Source organism: Protopterus annectens, chromosome 3.part1 (genome assembly GCF_019279795.1).
Source record: "Protopterus annectens isolate FY-2018-M chromosome 3.part1, PAN1.0, whole genome shotgun sequence".
Lineage (NCBI taxonomy): Eukaryota > Metazoa > Chordata > Ceratodontiformes > Protopteridae > Protopterus > Protopterus annectens.
Genome location: NC_056732.1, coordinates 1,325,318,264 through 1,325,330,907, shown reverse-complemented (window position 1 = coordinate 1,325,330,907; position 12,644 = coordinate 1,325,318,264). Strand labels below are relative to the sequence as shown.

Here is a 12,644-nt window from a genome sequence, read left to right as displayed (position 1 = left end):
AATCCACAAGCTGTATTAGCTTACAATCCTTTATTCACCGCTTTCGTCAAAACTTCATCACAAATAAAAAGTACTAAAACCCATCCCACTTTTATACAAAACCATTTAACAACTCATCCAATTAAGCAATGAATATTTCATTAAAACCATTTAGTAAATATGTAACTGTGCAAATAAACAATTGAAGAAATATTTAAAATGACGTCTTTTTGTTGCATAAAACATATGAAAATATAGTATTGCTTGCTGACATAAATTTTGCAATCTTAATTGTAAATAGTACTTTTTATTTCTGATGAAGTTTTGACGAAAGCAGTGAATAAAGGATTGTACACTACTACAGCTTGTGCGTGTCCTCATTGGTCATGCCTCACAGTACATTCAGCTTACATACCTACTGCCAGTATTTTTGGAGTGGTGGTAGTACCTACGAGAAGTCTGGTGTGAACACTATGCTGCTGGCAACCACTCTACCCCACCTGCTGGGCACTGCTACCCTCTTCCACATCCATTCCAGTCGTGGTCCTAGAGTCCAAGAATTAGCACCAGATCAACACCACTATCTACCTCACCCTTCTCCCTGCCAGTAGCCTCTAAAACAGGGGCAGTACAGAAGCTGGAGGTCAGAGCAATAGAAGGAGTGCCTGACGAGCTGAAGGTCAAGCTGCAGCCCAACCAACCCTCCCCAAAAAGTATTTGTTACCATTATGCCTTAGCAAGTCATGAATAATAACCATGACTTGTTGCTGAGTTCCTTTTTCTACTTTTATAAGATGCTAAAGTTTAATATGAATGCACACTCTGTGTTGGATATTCATTTTTTAGTACCACAGATATTTTACTACATAGTACCAGCGTCTCAAGTTCAGTTTACAGTAATTATTTTGATGCTCACCTGGTCTGTGGGCGTGTAGTCATTTTGTCGGACACTGTCAATTCTGTCCAAAAAGCTGCAAAAAAAAAAGTTCTATTAGTAATCTAAACTAATTTCATTTATGCATGATGGATGTATGAATTTTATCACTGTGACATTTATTACAAGACAGTTCTATTAATAGTTTCCCAGAATTAAATAAATATTACTGCATCCAACATATTTTACAAAACCATACAAGAATAAAGGTTATTAATACAGTTAATAAACACACATGCCTACTAGTATGTGCAAACAACCAAATTACACACACTAACCACTTCCAAAACCAACTATAAACATTAGTAAAAATATCTTTCCCCTGGATTTAATGTGGTACAGTTTGACTCATACCTAATTCAACAATGAATACATACCAAGTAGCTAAACATGTAGCAGTGACGTGGACATTATTCAGTGGACAGCAAATATTACATGTGCAGTCACTTTGGCACAGAGAGATAAAGCCCTAACTACATCCCAGGTGATCAGGTTTAAGTTAGTGGCTTGTGTGCTGATGTGCTGGCTGGGAGAGATGCGTTTGTCCATCCAAAGTGGAGGGTGTTCATCAAAGATGCCCCTTGAGAAGACGCATTGTCCACAGAGTGGAGTAGTTCTCAAATTTTGTTCATGAATGCAGACATGGGATATGGGAAGACAGCAGCAGGCCATACGAATGCTTTTGATGGACACAGAGGTGGGGGATAGGAAAAATAATATAACCAGTCATATATAAAAAAAAATTGCTGGCACCACCCCATGGTTGCCCATGAAATCCATCCTGGCCCAGCTAATTCGGAGAAATCCGGGGAAAGGAGAAGGAGCAGGCATGGTGATAGATGGGGGAACTGCAATGGCTGTAATGGATGAAATTTGTGAAGGAGACAAATACTAAGCATGACCAGTAGTTTTATGACTTTTTTATTACAATTAATCACTTAAAATATACACAAGATCCATTTCATCTGGCCCAACTAACCCTGTTGCTAAGTCCACTCCTGCAATCAGGCTCTTCAATCAGTAACACTAAAGCACATTTTCTCATGCTTACAGTGACAGTATTAAAATACTACCATAGTTTTCCCAAGTAGTATTTTCAGAATCCCATCTCAAGTACTAACTTTGGAGTAAAAGGCTTGGACATTTATTTATCCAAAATGTATCTAGTAAATTAGGATTCAGGTCAAATTCTGAGGAAACTTTCTAAAAGATAACAGGCCTGTGATTGCGAATCACATGAAACTGGGCCAGAACTGTCTGATGACAATATAGGATTGTGCATTACGTACTATGTACTATTTATGTACTATGTTCCTGCTCTTCCCCTGGATGATCACTCACCTCATCCCTCTCCAGCCATCCACTCAGCTCTTGTACCAACATCAAATATCTAGTCTTAGTTTCTTCTACTGCTGTCTTCCTACAGAAATGCTGACACATTAAGACCCTGTCTGTCATACTACCTTGATTTAAGGGACAAAATTATTCTTTATAACTATTCAAGCTTGCAATTTTTTGTTTAAGGCACAAAAATGATGTTCATAGCTAAACCAGCATGCAGTTTAATACTTTACTGAATTAATGTCTTGTTAAGATATGAGTCACAGGACATTTTGAACCATCCTTAAACACATTCCCTGTCCTGTGTTGTTTTTAACCCAACTACCTTTTCCTCTGATCTTTGTATAAATGTTTGTACTATTTTTGTATTTTTGGAAAGTTTGTTGATATTCATACTCTCTGTATAAACTCTAGTTTGCTATCTGTTCTTTGTTACTATTACTACTTCATAGTTCATAGGGTAGTACTAGGCTAACTGCCCTTGAGAGCCATTTTAAGCCTAGTCAATTATCCTTGTGAGACTCAAACCCTGCACCTTGTGCTAGTAAGGCAAACACCTTAACCATTAGGCCACCCTCCCAACCCTATTGTATAACTTGGAGCTTTTCTCCCCGGGCCTCCACTGAAAAAGGTCCTCCAGCCAAGTCGGACACTCCCCGTAAACAAATGAAAAATAAAATATACTTATTCTTATCAGTTATCTTGTTCAGACACAGTGACAACTATATCAGATATGATTATGATACAGCAGTGATAAAAGTACTAGAAATGTGTTTGTCACATGGGCAATTAAGGAATTTCCTTACCAGTAAAGAACTTTTAGAATTGACTATAGATTTGAAACACTTCTGAGTATGATGCTTTTTAAACATTCTCAGTCAGCATTTATTCATTTTTAAGGGCTGATAACAACTGATCTTTTTCAGCTATGGAGCTTGGAACAATGACAAGAGAGGTGCAACTGCAATAGTCCAAAGACAAAATATTTTCAGAAAAATAAAACTACAAATAACATACTGACAAAAAAGTACATAATTTAGTGCATTTACAAGTACCTGGGCGTTTACATACATTGGATTACATACACAAGTATATGTACATGCATGGCAAGTGTGTTGAAGTACTCTTCATGTGTTGGGTTTATTAGATTTAGTGCTGAGATTCTTTTTGTGCTGTTACCTTCTGTGCACATTGACTGCAAGGCTGAGCCAGTTTATGCACATGACACAAAGGTGTACATTGGTTCACTACAGATCACCATCACCGATATTACAGTAAACATAAAGAAATGTTTCAGCAAGAATAAACATAGGGATTTCATACCACATGCTGGGACAAATGGTTGTGAACAAAGTTAGTCTCTATCTAACTAACTTCATCCCTCCAAGAAGTCCCTCAGTTTACAATAAAACCATCTGGTTCCTTCAGACATAATTGCAAAAAAAAAAAATTACCAATCTTGTGGTATATTGGTGGGAGAAGCTATATTTGTTTAACCATGAGATGTTTAAATCTGTTAAATATTACAAACGTTTTGTAGATGATATACTTATCATCTGGGAAGGTCCTATTGAAACTTTTGACATGTTTCTAGAGCATTTGGAGACTACTACTACCTTCCTTGGGTTTACTAAAGAGTATTCATCCAATGAAATACATTTTTTGGATGTTACCCTTAAAATAACAAACAAAGGCACTGTTACATCGTCCTTATATAGGAAACCAGTTTGGAAAAATGCTATCTTAACATATGACAGCATGCACCCTAGGCATACTTTCCAGGGCATAGTAAGAGGTCAATTCATTAGGATCTCCAGAATATGTGTAGAACCAGATGATCTAAAGAGGGAAGCAGATTTTATGGAAATATTATTCAAGAATAGAGGATATGACATAAAAATGGTGAGAAGTATAAGACAAGAAATTTTGGGTGATTTATATCCCACATATACTGACCATAATATTCCATTCATAGGCCAACGGAATTATAAAAGGTTTGATAGAACTAGGAATAGAGATGATATGATGAAATATACTATAAAGTATACTAGTGATATAAATAGTATACAGCAAGTTGTCTCCAGTAATTGGAATGTCCTTACTATGCACACAGAGATTAGAGATATTGTGGGCAATAAACCCAGGTTCCAATACAGAAATAGTCATAATCTAAAACTGATCTTATGTAATGATCACTATGGTAAAAATAATGAAGGTAAGACAACAACTAATAAACTATTGACCCAGGGAACCTACCCATGTTATCATTGCAATAGGTGAGGTTATATCACCAAAATGCAGATATATAAACATCCTCATATTGATTATACATTTTACCCTCACTTCTATGCTAACTGTAACACCACAAATTTAATATACCTTGCAACCTGTATGGCTTGTCAAGCCTTTTATGTAGGACTGACGAAAAGGAAACTACGAGATCGTATATATGATCATCAGTATGACATTCGTAAAAAAGATGAAACAAATGCATTAGCAAAACACATCATAGAATGTCCTACTCATAGTTTCAGCTTTAGTGTGTTACAGGTAGTACAACAAAATAGAAGAGGGGGCAATGTAGAGAATGAGTTAGTTCAGGCAGAACTCAACTGGATAATAAAATTAGCTACACATTTACCCCCTGGTATCAACAATTATCTTTCTATCAAACCAGTTTTGATAGGGAGAAAGTGATAATTTTTTATTTTTAATGACACACATATATTGGAGTCGATTTATATATCAGATTTTATTAATGAAAGTATATTTATTCACTAGTATTTATTTATTTATATATATATATCTAAGTCCTATTTTGTATCATTTTACATATATATATGTTTTTGAAGTTGTTCGTATATATGATAGTATTTTATACATCTACTGGTTTCACAATCATTTAACAGGGTAGTTAGGTATCTGAGTGTTTTTTGTCTTTTGTCTTACCAGCATACCCTGCTATAAATCGATGTTTTATCATCGAGAATCTCAAATTTAGTAACAGCATCATACATATTTCTAGCACTTTATATATATATTTTTTATTCATGAGCTTTAATATGTATTCATAAAAAGTTTTTTAAAATGACTATGACATAAAATGAATTTTAATGGATGTTAAGTTTAAACTAAAATATTATTTAGATAAATGATAAGTTATGTATTATGTATCAACGAACATTACACATTATACTGTGTAGAAATATTCATTTGATAATTGGGCGCACTGTGCTTTAAATATACACACATACTTTAAATTACTATGCCAAGTACTACTGTTCTGAAAGTTTTTTGAATATGCATTATATTATTTATAGTTTATTTACACCTATTGCTGTATATACAATACTCTCTGAACAGGTTTTTAACAGAGCATAAACAACTAGGTTTTTTACTGGTACTAGTACTTTAATATAATTGTTTAATTGTTGTAAAGAGAAGAATGTTCCCGCCTAATCAGGTATTTAAATGCATGTTTGCGTTTGTTAAAATTATCTGAAGAAGCGTAGCCTGTACTACGCGAAAGCGCTTATCATATTCTTACTTCAATAAACTGGCATTGGATTTTATATTGTTTCTGCTGTTTGAGTTTTTATGGAATCAGAAGGAGATATACATCGTGGCTAGTGCTCTCACTGTTTTCCATTCATTATTCTGACAATTTGGTGAGAGATCTACTAAGCGGTGGGTTTGCTTTCCTCTTCCAGCTATAATTGCAAAAAGAGAAAGAACAACCACACACACACACACACACACACACACACACACACACACACACACACACACACACACACACACACACACACACACAAGAATGTGTCAGTGATACTAACAAGTATGGAAAGGTTTTTGATTTTTTTTTTAAACTAATAAGAGAGATGAGTAGGAAAACAGAGAATTGGATGGCAGAAGTTCCAACCACTCTGGAAGGAAGAAGCAGGAAGACAAGGAGAGAACATGGTCCCTAATGCCTGGGAAAACTAATGGGAAGGGGAGGAGAAATTATGAAAGGTATGCCAGACCTAAAAGCTAGAAGAAAAAGAAAACATTTGACTTATCTAAGTAATTAGTCATCACACCAAGACCAGGAATCCGCATCTGTAACCAGACAGGTGGCAAACAAGATCTGAGGAAGCTACAGAGAGGGTAGGGCATTATGGGCAGAGGGAGGATCCATGTCTAAAAAATGCTGCCGTGTCAGATCTGGGGGTTGGGTCTATAACCCAATAGTGAGGAACAGTGAGAAGGACAACATAAGATCTCAAAGCTTTGCCGTACTAAAAAATAAATGCCATTATGTTAGTTAGAGGCAACTCATTTCAGACCTGTGTATGTGACTGTATATAGTTCTTAAACATACAGGTAAACATAATACAGGCTTGCTTTCTAATGTAGGTTCTTGTACACAGCATTGTTTCTTCAGTACAGTAGTGTCTTGTAAAGTGTAACAGTGACTGGACAAATGTTGATTTTGTTTTTAGAAGAGCCAGAGATACTTCTTTTAGCTAAACGTAGACTAACCTCAGAGGGAGCTATGCATCTGCTGATGCCAAAGAGCTCCCTATGTGATTCCAGAAGGCAGTAAGACATGCAGAATGGGGATCAGCTGCACTTCAAAATATCCTGGGATTTCAGGAATTCACCTCGCTCCTGAAGCAAATACAGGGAGAATCAGATGGCTAAGATAGTTCTCATAAAGTTTATATAGACCTTATAAGCAGATGCATAGACAGAGAGGGTCCAAAAACTGCAACAGAATTTACTGGGGTAGTGGCTTAAAATATCAGACAACACATAATACAACAGAACTGCTGCCATTCATGACTGTCCTGTACCTAGTGCAAGATCACCAACAACACCAGAGTTGCGCATGTTTGCTTATGGAGCACTTAAAACACAGAGCACAGTTTAACAACCCTAGCACTATGGGAGTAAGCTATATAACTGGCCACATCTTTGAACTTTATCAGTACGTGGTACGTACCACAGCATCTAGTAGTGTGGTCCATGTTTGTGAAAGGTCTGCCCCAGCATACTTTGTGATATACCACTCTTAGATTAAGTGTATGACGATATCTACATTTAACCCTAATCTGATCGGTAGATGGCTTGTTCCATATGCTTCTTGGTATTAAATCATTAACATACAGAAATATCAGCAAAACATATTAAACTGTCATGGAAATGAATGGAGAACCTCAGTACCTTAGTAAAAACACACATATAATTCTTAAAAACAATTTATTGTAATAAAATGATTAGAATGAATGAGTTGAATAACATTATTGCTTTATTATATTGATTTACAAATTTTTTTTATGGTACTCGTGGGATTATTTTAGTATTTATTTAGTTATTTAGTTACTTAGTTACTTAGTTATTTAGTTACTTAGTTATTTAGATATTTAATTACTTAGTTATTTAGTTATTGCTTTTGTTGACCAGGAAACTCCAACTGGGTGCATGCCAGGTCCATGCTAACTGGGTATAAAATTCCTTTTCAACTCCTTTTAAACTAAGGCCCAGGAAGAAAAGCTCCATAAGACACACAGAATGAGTAACACACACACATACATACAGTAGTGAGGAAAAATAATGATTGAGCAAACAACAGTGAGAAAAGAAATGCATTGACAAGATACATATGAATAGTCAGCATACACACATATTCAAATTATGACACAGGCAATACAATGATATGAGAAATGCTTCAAAGGTAGATCAGAATGTTTGTTTAGAATAGCAAAGTCTAGACCCATAGTATTTTATTATAGTCTGACAGTAGTAAAGTGAACTTTCATAACAATGTAAATTTGAGGAGAGAACGGTACAGTGTATGTGGCCATGCAGACGTAATAGTACAGGATAAGAGTGAAGATTACTGGCCAAGTCATCATCTTAGAGCAGGATGAGATAGAATAGATAGTTTAGGTGACTATCACTTAGTATAACTTGAGTAGTAATCACTACAATGAGACTCTGAAAATGTGTTTGACTCTATTCAGAGAAATGCTTTTTTGTAATATTATAGTACACTGCCATGGCACATAATATACAACAAATCTAATACACTGACGTGGTAAACGCTAAAACGCAAGCAGTTCCTTATTTGCATTTTCTACACACATTTACTGTGATGCACTACAAAACAAATAACATAAATCCTGGAAAGTAAGAATAAAATTTAAAGCAAAAATGCATTCCCCTTTTAAAACTGGCAAAATACTTTGCAACGTTATTACAGACAACATACTCTGATGTTCAGATGGTAAAATACACAGTACCATACATACAACACCTTAAGGATCTATTCAACACAGTTATGGATCTTAACACAGCCAACTATCTTCTGGCAGTTCAGCTACATAGCACGCATTCCAAAAGTAATTCCTTACCCCTTGTTTCTGGTCCCTGGTAACAAATACATTTCATTACAACCTCAACTCTTCACTGCACTCCATTCAGCAACACAACGTTGAGCCTCTACCAAGCAAGTGCATTTCACTATCCCCACTATCTCTGTAGTTCAGTGCCTGACAACACATATACTTCATCACCTCCGCCAAGTAATCAAGTTTTTTTGCGATCTTTATTACATTAGATGCTTTGATTGCTTGATAGTGTGATTTTTCACTGCACCATGTCAGCTGTTTTGCTTTCAACATTGTGATATTGCAATGAACTACACTAGATCCATATGTATGGTTTACCTTTAGAATCTCAAAATACCAAAAGCTTGAAACTTACAAAATTGAGCCCAAATGCTCACATCTGGTAAACTTGAACACTGTTTCTTTTTGCTGGAATCTGAATTTTGTTGGATCGCAGCACATGGGGTTCAGGGTATTGAACAATTCTCCACTGTGTTGGGATCTTGGAGTTGGAACACATATGTAGTGGGAATGTGGGGGGCAAAGCCACTTTTAAGAAAAAAACAGTAGCATTAAGATGTTACTTTAAGAGAATGCTGGAATGTTCCACAGAATAACAAATGAATGGGAAAATTTTCTTGCAGGTTTTGTAAAATGTGCAACTATATGAAGACCAGTCCCTATGTTATTACAAAAGGATATGACAGATTCATAGGTGGGAGGTGACAACAAAAACACAGGGACTGTATATAAAGGTTCATAGAAGATTACTAGATCCAAGAACCTAGGGGGCCTTTTTATGTCTAGCCATGTGTCACAAGGTGGAGATCATACCCTATTTCTTGTGTCTGTGAGGTAAACACCTCAACCATTATACCAGCCTGTATAACTGTGACGTCTTCTATGTATGCAAAACTACCAGGAAAGTCTCAAAGCAGGTACACAAACATACTGGCTATCAAAAAGAAAGATGAGAAAAATGCTTTGGATACCCTACAACATGCATGAATTGTGTAAAGTTTTGATTTTTTTTGTGCGTGACTGAGTAGAAACTGGTTATTTCAATGGAGATGTTAATAACTTGTTTGAAGTAAAGGGATTTTGTTGGGAACTCAGATTAAGGGCAAACCATAAGTTCACAGTTAAAATTACAGTTTTGAGCTGTTAAATTATAACCCCTAGCTATTTGTTTTACATCTGATCCTGTGACTTGAAGCTGAGACATAAGTAGACCTGTTTTTTAATGTGTCTCCATAGCCAAGTACTAGGTTAACTGCCCTTGTGGGCCATTTTAACCACAGTCAATTTATTTTTCAAAGCTGAGAATCAGACTGTATATTCTGGGTCTGTGAGGTAAAATCCTTAACCATTAAGCCAAACCCCAACCTCTTGTAAGTTGTTGGCTGCCTTCATTGCGAAGAAGTCTTCACAACAAAAGACGAAAGCAAGTTTTGCCTCCAGTGGTTCCTAGAATAAGTAGTGTTTGGTTGTTATTTTATATTATTAATGAATCTTGAGTTTTGTACTTCTTGGTATAATTGTCACTCTTCTGAATCCAAAATGTAACATGTTTCAATGCTGCGACAATAGATGTTAATAATAAAATAAAGTACAATGTAATCATTTTCTTGCATGACAGCTGCACTGCAAAGTTAAAATAAAATAATCTGGTTGATTCTAAAAACTGTTACATAATTACTGTGTTATATAATTATAATTTTAAATGTCTTCTAAGTGTGAGATGCACAAAGATGCAATGCTAATGAGATCATTAACCCCATCAGTACAAAGAGAAAATGATGCATGAGTGCTTTGCAACAAAAAAGAAGACATTTTGTAGGCCTGGACCTAAAAATAGTATGAATACTTAATAGAAGGGGCAGATATTAATTTCTCCTGTATTCAGACAGATCTGAATGTTTTTTTCTGACACGTACAGGGCAATGAAAACTTACCAGTCCTGTGAAATACCGTGATATCGCTGAAAATTAGTTTACAACACGGACCTTTTTAAAAAAAACCTATGCACTGCTTAAGGTCATTTTTTTAAAGAATAAATCAAGAAGAGGGAAGATAAAATACACTTAAAAACATCATCGGTAGGGAAAGTAAGTCATTGTTTAATCTAGCAATAATATTTTTTTTTTATATTTTTTATTTATTTTATGTGTACAGTAATAGACGTGAAAAAGTCACTGCAAGGCAGCCAACACCTACTGATCTACAACACAGCAAAATACAGACTAAAATAAATATGCTTTTGTGTGTGTGTGTGTATGTTGGTGTGTGTGTTTTTTTTTGTGTGTGCGTATGTGTGTGTGTGTGTGTGTGTGTGTGTGTGTGTGTGTGTGTGTGTCTGCTGGCAGATTGTCTATCTGGATTATATGGGGAGAATGCAAACATGAGGACTCTCATGCAGAGGAGTCAGCCAAACCATTAAACTTGTTGCTAGATGGCTTTACAGTATTATGTGCAACAGATGCAACAAAGTTATTTAAGAACATTTCATAATACCATAAAAATCAAAAGTTATTCGTTAATACCCCATACTTTACATATACAAATAAAGAATAATTTGAAGCAGCAGTTAAGCTATTCACAAGGTGGATATAAAAGTATAAACCAGAGATTAGGTACACATCTCTGTAATAAGCGTGCACCTCTCTCTCTTTTAGTCACAGGTTATAGCCAAATTTTACAGTGACTCAATGTACAGCCACTGTTGGGTCAGCATAGGGGTCAGCTGTCAGTTGCGAGAAAAACAGAGAGAAATGCAGATGCAAACTTATTACAGGGGTATGTTCCTAAACTGCATAGTGTAATTAGGTGTACCTACAAATTAATTTGTGCATTTACCTACAGGTAAAGAATACAAATTTTCTTTATATGCTGATAGTGACATTCAATCTGGTATATTTCGTGAAGTGTGATGAATGCATTGCAGTCTATGTAGGAAAACCAACAGAAAATTAAAGAACATATTGTATGACATATGTGTGCCATCAGAATAGGGGATTAAAAAATGTGTTGCTATAGCAGATACATATTAAAGGGAAGGAAATACATGTTTACGATTTCGATTAAGTCAGTTGTATATCTGAGTGACAGAAAGGCACATATACTAAAACAGAGTTAAAAGAATGCATAATTGGCTTATTCTGCTTAATGCTACATCACCACCATGTGACTTCCACAGCCTTTAAACCAGTTACATCACTGATCACCAGATCTGTGTGTAGGAGTGGCCTGTGCTTCACTGGAAAAAGAATGTTCAAAGTTACAGCACTTTTGGTCTTAGACTAAGGAAATGAAAATTACAAGCATGCCACTAAGCACTGAAAATTCACACAGAAGTCAGTTAAAAGATGGAGTTACCATAATACTCACCTTCAGCTCCATCCAGCATTTATGACAAGCCATTTACCATAAACATGGACTGCAAATTTCATGTTCACAAAACACAAGCTACACAGACATGTATAAAAGTGACTTCATAGTTCCATATGTTTAGCTGTTCAGAAATAAGGCAATGCTTTAAACACAGACAGATTCCAACATATTGCTTCCGAGCTTAAAATAACTTGAACTGCCAGGTACCAGCTGCATGCATACATACTGCCTTCTGAAGGTGTGCATTGTATAGCCTACAGCCAGCCAGCAGAGGGCAGCATTTGCCAAGCAACTATCCATTCTCATCTGCTGCTAATTTTGTTGAGGTGTTGGAAAGGTTTAGGTGACAGCAGCACTTTGTATCACTCCTGCTTTGCATAGACAGAACACAGTAGTACATTGTGGTAACAAAATATTACAGGAAGGGCCATCTAATTATCTGATGATGACAATAAACTTGATGACAGTAAAATGTAACTTTTGCATAGCTATTAAAGGAGTATGTATGAGAATGAACACACCATCCACAGTAAAACTCGTCTGGGTTAGACATAGTTTGTGACAGTTAACTTATTTATTTACGTATGCATGTATGTATGTATGTATGTATGCATGTAATGTATATA

At 35.7% G+C, this 12,644-nt stretch overlaps 1 protein-coding gene across 2 annotated transcripts in view; it reads right to left on the bottom strand.

Moving 5' to 3' along the window:
* The window catches only part of GNAL (G protein subunit alpha L), a 2,475,953-nt gene that overhangs the window by 328,581 nt on the left and 2,134,728 nt on the right, over nucleotides 1–12,644 (bottom strand). For both annotated transcript variants that reach the window (XM_044067360.1, XM_044067361.1), the window contains exon 6: nucleotides 896–950. In XM_044067360.1, coding sequence (XP_043923295.1) covers nucleotides 896–950 — 55 coding nt within the window. The remainder of the gene's footprint in view (nucleotides 1–895; nucleotides 951–12,644) is intronic.